General features: G+C 29.0%; 1 protein-coding gene across 2 annotated transcripts; it reads right to left on the reverse strand.

Annotated features, from left to right (window-relative positions):
• Positions 1-312: 312 nt before the first annotated feature.
• LOC119679523 lies at positions 313-5,504 on the reverse strand. 2 transcript variants are annotated; one of them, XM_038091922.1, is made up of 6 exons: positions 5,474-5,504; positions 4,400-4,834; positions 3,085-3,529; positions 2,703-3,019; positions 2,153-2,519; positions 313-2,094 (listed from the first exon to the last, which is right to left on the reverse strand). In XM_038091922.1, exons 2-6 carry the CDS (start codon positions 4,763-4,765, stop codon positions 1,676-1,678), a joined length of 1,914 nt encoding a protein of 637 aa, XP_037947850.1. In that variant the 5' UTR covers positions 4,766-4,834; positions 5,474-5,504; the 3' UTR covers positions 313-1,675. The 2 variants fall into 2 exon arrangements, with proteins under 2 accessions (XP_037947850.1, XP_037947849.1); XM_038091921.1 differs by lacking the exon at positions 5,474-5,504 and adding an exon at positions 5,070-5,183.
• Between the last annotated feature and the right edge of the window lie 3,935 nt (positions 5,505-9,439).

The following is a 9,439-nucleotide window of genomic DNA, read 5'->3' on the forward strand; positions in this document are numbered from 1 at the left end:
CACTTAATTAAAAAGTTAAAGTAATATTACATTCTTAAACATCTCTTTTCTTCAATGTATTTATTTGCATTTGTTTTCTAACAATTAATATAACCTTGTATCTTTATCTATAATTATACATTTATTTATGAACTGATTTTTTCTAAAATCAATATTATTATTTTAGGCATTAAGTGTAAATCGAAAGCAATTGATTAAAAATTGTTTTTTACTTTCAATACACTTAACACTTAAAACAATTTCATTTACATAATCTCTTATACATCTCTTATATTTTTTTACAATTACATATTAAAAATACTTTGTTTTAATAACATGAAATATTTTTATTGCTATCATTAAGAATTCTCTGTTCCATTCAAGTGAGAAAATATTTTTTTATAATTTTCATAAATGTTAAAATATTTAATTCAATTTAAATTTGATTTCGTGTTTCAACTATTGGAAATTGGTGTTTTAACAATTATGCAGGTAACTTTTTATTATACAATTGATTAAAAATTTATTATCTTTTAATTGCATTGTGAAATTAATAATATATAACATTTGTTATAATAAATAAACTAAATGTACATTTAAGTATTACCTTCAGGAAATTATTTTCATTTGTGAATTCATTTTAATACAATACAAAAATAATTTGATTTTTTTAAATCCTAAATACACACTTATAATTGCAACATATGGTCTTTGCAACATTGTTCTTTTAAATACTGTACTATATGAAATTGAAAAACGTTTCATTAAATTAACATGTACAATAAGAAGGACATGATGTTCTTGTTCTTTTAAATACTGTACTATATGAAATTGAAAAATGTTACATTAAATTAACATGTACAATAAGGACATGATGTTCTTGTTCTTTTAAATACTGTACTATATGAAATTGAAAAATGTTTCATTAAATTAACATGTACAATAAGAAGGATATGGTGTATTAGCAGCAACCAATTATCGTGATTTGTATTGCATATTTAAATAAATTTAAATATTTAAATAATTGTTGCAGGCAAAATATTATTTATTTTGAAAATTTACAATTTCTTTTTTATTAAAAGACCAAATATCTGCTGCATACACATTAGTTTTATATAACATTGACATCAGTAGCATTTTAGAACTGTACTCTGTACAAAAGAATCACATTATTAGAATAGATATCGGAAGTATAGTTAAACTATTACAATAATATTGCAAATTACTCTAGCACCACCAATTGCTTAATAATATAGGTACGTGCGTATACTTCAAATACCCATAAATGCAAAAGGTGATAAAAATTTGAATAAATAAAAGAGCTACATAGCCCAAAGAGGTTTCCTATTTTTGATGTCTCATCACTTAGTTTGTATATTTTGAATGAAATTGTGTATGCTACTGGAAACATAGAAATTATGCTAGTGTTCATTCCACAACACAGAAGTTTATGGAAGAAAATTATTTTCTAATTGTATTACACATTATGTACTAACAGTTCTAGTGGGTTCATATCATTTTCAATTATTTGCACTATAATTGGTTTAAAAAGAATTAAAGTTTTATATAACTTAACTAAATGCTAATGTGCATTTTTCACTTTTACGTTATGTATCAAAAAGTTGTTTACGTATTTATGTTTCTTAATAACAAAATTTACTTAATAATAATATATTCGATTCTTTTTAAAATATAATTATTTACTGCGTTTGCCACTAACATTTACACATCTCATGGCTTTTTGTACTCTACGTGCTTTTTTTGTTTCATGCGATGTTATGCCTTGCAAAGAAATAACATCTTCTGTGCCACCACCATTAGTTTCGATAAAAGCTGCGTTATTAATAGCACCTCCAGCAACATTAGATACACTTGAACCAGATTCTAAAATAGCTACACTGTCAGTAAGAGCAACTGTAGCTTCCGGTTTCTCGATTGTCGCTGTACTAACGATAACGCCTTTATGTGAAGTGTTATGCCCGTAAAACAATTGGGGGGAGTATCCCACACTGTTAATTGTATTACTAACACCACCATTAACAGGTGGTGTCTCATTGTCCTTAACTTTTTCGGTATTATTGCCGCATTGGTTGCCACAAAACTTAGTGAAAGTGACTAAAACAAATTTTTTTTATTAATATATAGTATTTCAAATGGTTATTATTTTATTTACCACTAGTGTCAGTATTATCATTTGTTTCCTGTTGAGAAGTATTGGCATTACCTTCATCGACAGTGGTTGACATAGCATGTTGGCGTTTATTTTTGTTTGAGGTGATTGCAATCAGTTTCGATGTTGTTGCCTCATCAGGATAAACAAATCCAGTGTCTGTTGGTGAATTGGTTTGATTGCTATTATTTTCTACTGACATCTCGTTTACATTTAATAAGTCTTCTGGCTTAACACCCTGATTAATTAAAGCTTGTATATCTTCAGAAGGCAACATGGGTACAACTTTTTGTCCACAAGCGGAACAAATTGGTACTGCTGGACTTTTTGAGCGCCAATATTGCAACTCAGTTTTGCATTTGTTAAGTTCCTGTAATTTAAAATATTTGAAATTAAATAAATTAAATAAACTGATTGCCTTTTGTGCGTATATTGGACTACCAAAAAATTTGTGAATGGCTTGTTCTCTACAAGTTGCCTGATGACCAAATATTATTCTCATCTATCCAACATTGTGAAACATCAAATTTTTTACATATTTTCAATATCTTACCTGTAACAAAGTTGAAAATTTGTGAGACATTTCTTCGTTCTTCTTATCGATCTCGTCGAAACGGTTCGCAAATTCCAATGTTTGTTTCTGTTGCTCAGCATATAATTTCATTTGTTCCGCAAGTTGCTTAGTTTGTTCGGCAGTTTTACGCTTGCAACTACGTAACTCCGTGCGCAATACCGATAGTTGGTTATTATAGATCTTCATGCCTTGTTTTATCTTACGTATTCCCTTACGTAGAACCATATTACTTTGTGGTGGCGACGGTAAACTAGATGAACTATCGGATTCAATATCGACAGCCAATGGTAAATTTGCTGTTAATATAAGTAAAAATTTTCAATAACTAAATTTATAATGTAAATTAAATATTGTTGCTTACATCGTTGAGTTATGGATGGCATTGTATAGAAATCCTTATTAAACGCTATACCTGGTAAAGTAGGCTCAATGCGATCTTTAAAATATTCCATGGCCATTGTTGATAAATCAAAAAGTTCATCAGTTACTCGATATGGACGTTCCAAAACTGGTGTATTTTTAATGTAGTTTAATATTGTGTAAACTTCATCTAATATCCCACCAGGAAAGAAGCAACAATGATTACGTTCGATATGTTTGCCAAATGTCATTTGTAAAAGGGAGAGCCTCATATAACATGTCTCAATTATGTCAGATTCGCATGACAATGGGTGATTACGTCGGGCAGATTCGCGGCGTGGCATATTTGCTTTGATACATTGAAACCTATTATACGTCAAAGTGATTTGTTTGTTGAAAGTTGAATTCAGAATATTCATGCACACGTTATTCATTTGATGAGACACCTATTAAATCAAGAACAAAATCCATAATTACATTAATAATGTCTTAAATTTTCAATATCAATATTATGTAAATTTCATTATACACTGTTGTATATTCTATAATTCTTGGAGAGTCTACATTAAAAATGCATTTATTCGGTTAGCCTTAGAACTAGCAAAGGGCATCATATACAAAGTTTCAATGGTTTTATTGCAATGCTAATCTTAATAGGTTTTTATCTAACATATCATTAAAAAGAGCAATTCGAAAACAGAAGATTTGCTCAGCCATATGAGATCACCATAAGCAACATATTTAACTTTGATATGATGTAAATGAATTTCGTTACTTATTCCACATCATCCTTCTCATTACTGATTTGATTTGTATTAACGAATTCACCTTTTTTCAGAGTAATTTTCACTGCCGGATTGCAAGTTATTGCATGAATATAAAACCACAGAACTTTTTAAAATATATTTTCACGTGCTCCCTTATCTGCGGGATTCTTCCCAGAAACATCATGCATCATCCACAAAGATTAAGTACTATATAAATAACTAAAAATGTTAGTTCGTCCTAATTCGATTTGATGCTAACACTTAGTGTTTTATTGGTTAAAGTAAGACCCGATCAAAATCGAATAAGTTTGAGACAAGTGATTTGCTAGTAATGTTTGTTAGTTCATATAGATTATTCCTCAGGCGAAGATGTATTCCGCTATATAATAATTTTATTTAAACTGCAAAAACTAAAGTTGTCAATAGGCTCTCGTCGTTTTTTGCCTTTAATTAGCCCGATTTAGAAATAAAACTAACTAAATACAATATTCGCATTTAATATATATAATTAATAGTTATATGTGTTTCTTACTTAGTTTATTTACTTACTGATCTTAACTGCCCAACATTTTTGTAGCTCACATATGACAAAATATGTTCCAAGACTTCTTGTGGCAAGTCAAGTAAATTTTTGCCATTATTACTTGAACTAACTTTAGGTCTACTGCAGCTTGGCTTGTCATCGTCATCCGAATCTCTACGATTAGTTGAGTTACGAGTTATAGAATGACTGATAGTACGTAAGGATGGACTTCCTATCATAGAGGTATTGAGGAGTAAATAATTGGAGCTTGATGCCTGGCGCGTAACATAGAAAAGTCGAACAGTTTCATCGACGGTATTGTTGGCGGCCTGATTGTTTTGTTGTTGTTGAGCGCCATTGCCGCTGGTTGCCATTTGACGTGTGGATACCATGTTGCAAACCCCGTAATGACAATGTGTTTTATTTAGTTGTAATCAAATTTTAAAATTATCAAAAATAATCTGTAAACATTATGCAATATTAATTACTTTTCTTTTAATAAACAAAATATTTATAATATTTTATTAAAACAAATCAAACCAAATCAAAATGAATTAAATTTTGTTTAATAAATATTATGAAAGAGATCGACATGCGGGGGGTGTTTATAATGAAAGGAATTACTTTTCAATCACAATATTTTTTTAAACTTAATATTTAAAATAAATTACATATATATACATATGCACACTTTACCACAAATTATAACAAATTTTAATGTAAAGTTTTATTGCTCACTGATCACAGATACATTTTCGAGTAATTTGTTTAAATTTAAAACTAAATTTTTCTGCCTGTGGACTACTTGCGCTCTATGTCTTTGACTTACGAGGTTTTATGTCCATTTAACTTGAATGTACAATTTAAGTTGCTATGGAGTTACTGAGACTTACCAACATGAAATTTTCATCAAAATTTCCCTCAAGGGATATATGTATATATGAACATGTTCATGTAATCGAACATTTTGTCTCACACTATCTTTACTGTGCAACTCTGTACATATGTATGCGTATATGTATAAGCAACATAGAGATGCTATGTAAAATATGTACAAATTATGAAGTCAATTTTTATTTATTGCCTTTTTTAAGAATTACCTTTTCTGGTGTTAAAACTGAAAAAATCCAGATTTTTTCTTTTGCCACCAATGTGAAGATGAATTTATTTTCATTTTCGCACTACACTACAGATCTACACAATTTTAATATAAAAATCAGACGTAAAACAAATATAATGCTTCGTTGTTTCTTTGAAATGGAAATGATGAGTGTTGCCATCTATCATAATAATACACTACTGCTTTGAGGAAATTTACCAATGTTGCAAAAAAATTTTATTTACGTATGTATTTTTGAAGTTTCTAAATGGCATAGGCGAATTACGAAAACGACATAACATTAAGTTTACACTTTCGTAATTAACTCCATAATGGATAATATCAGTTTTTCTATAAATTCCATATAAAATTGTTTTGTTTTGTTATTTGTGTGCTTAAACATTGTTTTAAATGAAAAATAAAATTACATTACGCCACAAACTTTTGTTTCATAAAAATTAATATGGAGTTACATGTCAATTCTGTGTGTAAAATATATATTGATATGACTAAAAGTCAGAATAAGCCATTTCTAGAAAATCTTAGTCCAGTCAATAGGAAAATGGTAAAGATCAAATTTTGACTGCCTTAAATTTATTGTTTATTTTAAAAGCAAATAATTTCACTACAAGAAACATAAATACATAGATATTCATTAGTGCAAATACAAAAATTATTATGATAGTAATAAAAATTGGGAAAAAATCAAACAAAATTAATATTAATATAAGATTTCAATTAATACATATCCTTAAAATTTATTGCTCAATTCAGAATTCTTTACTTGGAAAAAAATTATGTTCCCAAAATTTTTTTCCCAAATTTGAATAAGATTTTCCTTAATGACATAAACATGGCGGCATATAATTTGTTACCAAAAATATTTCTTCCAGCTTCCCATTCTCATAGTTTGTTTCTACTTTTCTACTTTAAATATCATATCTAAATTCTAGCGAAAAAAGTATATATACAACGTTTAGAATTCTCTTTATTATATAATAGCATATTTAAAGCTTGCCTTAGTAAAACTGTAAAACAAATATATATACAAATTTTTAAAAATTGTTTTTCAATAACTTTTCTTAAATTTTTTATATATTAATAAAATCAAATAATTTATCAAAAATAACTAGGTCTATTACACGAGCTGTTCCATGAAAATCTGTGTAAAGAGCGAAATTTGACACTTTATTTGTGTTACGCTTTTAGTTTGTACTTTACTTATGTTTTACTACAAGTAACTCACTGAACAGATCTAAAATGTACGAGTAAAATCTATGTAGCATTTTCAAACTTCGCTGGGATATTACTCTCTCTCAGATGCTCTCATCTGCTCGTAAATTTGCACTTCTGTATATACAGTATTACTCAAAGTTACCATGAGTAGCTCTTGGAACACACCTATTATATAGAAAAAGGTTATGAATTCTGATATATTTTTATATAACATGCGAATTTTCTTATGCCCACGCTGTGAACAATAGATACGACATTTGTTCATTATTCTTTCGATATATATATCGAATATCAAAATTATTATGATATCAACCAACTTGTTTTTAAAACTGAAGTTTTGTTAAAAAAATTCTATCGATCATTCACATCATTAACGTAATGTGTTTATTCCATTGTATGTATCCGTATAAAAATATTTTTGTTAATTACATCTCTGATTTAAAAAATTATACTTCCAATATATGAATCAAAGAAGATTCTCTGATATTCTCTGATATGAATAATCACAATAGGATTATTTAGTAGGCCTATTATTTTCCCCATATTGTTTGCATGTTTGAATTTATTCATTGATAATACTTTTCTAATAATGCGTCTACATAGATTTACCTACAAGTACCTGAATATTGGTCTACAAAGCCCTATTTCTTTGAAAAAATAAAAACGAGTGCATTGCCGCTTTTTTACTGACCTAAAACTATGAACAAAGAAATGTGTAAATGGAAGTGTTTTGTTAAAGGAAAAAATAGAAAAAGTGATAGGTGTTATGAACTTGTACTAATGTTTAATTGTATGTTTACACTATCGTACTTAACATATTTGTTGACGAATCAACAAAAAATTAAGAATTATGTCATAAATTAATGTTCGCTCGCACTCACTGCTTAGTAAGCAGTTTAAATATTAAATAATAAAATTAATAATAAAATTAATTAAATAATAAATTAATTTAAGTAATTATTGTATATCTTGCACTATAAGACTAATTATGGTTTCATATTATTTTGTATAAAAGACGAACAAATTTTAAATTTAATCAGTTATTCACTTATAATTAATGCCTTATGAATTATATAGTCTTTCCACCCATCAGCAGTAAGGAACACTATATATTGTTATACTGAACATCATTGTTCAATATTTTGTTTTAACAAACGTGTGAGATTAAATCACATTTGCTATACAAAATCAGTTTAAAGATATGTAAGATAAGAACCTATTAATGTTCTAAGTCTATTTCTTAGTAAATTCTGTCCCGAATTCCAATATGATATCGATTTAATTAAAAAAATTTAAAAACAAAACAATTAGAGCGAATATTTCATCAATTTATGTTATATTTACTTTAAGAAAATTAACTCTAAATAAAAATGGCAATAAATCTTTATGATTTGTATTTCAAAAAAATTAACATATTGTTTATTAATTTCGGTATACACTGAAGTCTTGAAGTTAAAGTGTAAACACAGTTTTTTACGCACAAATTACGTAAGTTTTATAAATCATGTAACTTGAAGTGAAAACAAGTAGTGAGCGGTGCTGTCGAGCGCGAGGCGCGCCAGAGGCGAGGGCGCGGTGGGGGCTGTGCGTGCTCCTGTCGGAGCTCTGGGCCGGAAGGCTTCGATGTGCCATAGGGGTGCTAAGGTGTAAGTGTGGAAAGCGTCCGAGGTCCTTTGTTTTTTTTTTTTTCTACGAAGAAAAGAAAGCACCCGCAGAAAACGTCGTGCCGGCGCCGGTCTATGGTGAGCGCGCGGGCCCAGGGCGGAGGATGAGCCGTGAGAAGGAAGCACGAATGTTTAGCATCTCTAATGGCGAGTTATCGCGCCTGCGGCTCTGTCAGGTCGTGCGCATGAGTTTGTTAAACTAATCAGTACAGGTAAGATAATAAGTGTGACCTCAGATCTGGCGACAGCTTATCGAGCTACGTATGATGTTTACCTATACCGCAATAAATTAATTGTACTTTTTGGCGGTTTGCAATAAAAGATATGTTATACATGGTACACATTTTTAAATATTCCTTTACTACATTATTAGTGGCACAATTAATATTTTTTTTTAAAAACAGAGAGTTATTTTAATTATTAAACTTTAAAATTAAAGTATTGTCAAAAAAATAATATTGTTTTTCTTTAAAATAATTAATATAGTGAATTATATGTTTTAGTAGGAAATTATCAACCATCATTTTTTCTTAATACGTCCCTGGATTTAAAAAATTTTCCTTCTAACGCAATAAATACCCATAGCGGCATTTGAATTTATTTTTCAGTTTTTGTTTAACAGTTCGGTATTACAGTTTGTTCGCGCCTTTGAATATCGTTTTTAATTTACTTAGACTAACTTTATTCGATGGAACGTCATAGATCTCTCTACAAAGACCTAAATAATGGTCTATTAAGCCCTAGAAATTTTAGCAAAATAAATAGAAATATAAGTAATACCAATCGAGCAGAAAAACGCATGCAAAATTATTTAAGTTGCCGAAATATATCAGTAAGTCCATCGCCTAAAAAGGAGGGCATAAAGAACGAGTTACCATCTAATGGCATTAGCAGGAGCGATTTAAATAATCACACTAATTCTAAAAGTAATAAAAATGAATCCAGTGAACTTTGTGGCGGAATTGATTGCTTGCCGGCACGAAACGCTGACAAACAAATAAATTTGGATTTAAAAAATGATTTACAAACGTGTATTGAGAAACCGAAACCTGAAAAAGCAGAAATAA

This window comes from Teleopsis dalmanni, chromosome 2 (genome assembly GCF_002237135.1).
Source record: "Teleopsis dalmanni isolate 2A chromosome 2, ASM223713v2, whole genome shotgun sequence".
NCBI lineage: Eukaryota > Metazoa > Arthropoda > Insecta > Diptera > Diopsidae > Teleopsis > Teleopsis dalmanni.

What these genes read in the sequence shown, in the direction of transcription:
- LOC119679523 (XM_038091922.1), bottom strand. Translation starts at nt 4,765, where the DNA reads ATGGTATCCACACGTCAAATGGCAACCAGCGGCAATGGCGCTCAACAA. An exon ending in GCCATCCATAACTCAACGAT is followed by an intron (nt 3,020 to 3,084) that starts GTAAGCAACAAT and finishes TTATATTAACAG; the next exon opens with CAAATTTACCATTGGCTGTC. An exon ending in TGATAATACTGACACTAGTG is followed by an intron (nt 2,095 to 2,152) that starts GTAAATAAAATA and finishes AATTTGTTTTAG; the next exon opens with TCACTTTCACTAAGTTTTGT.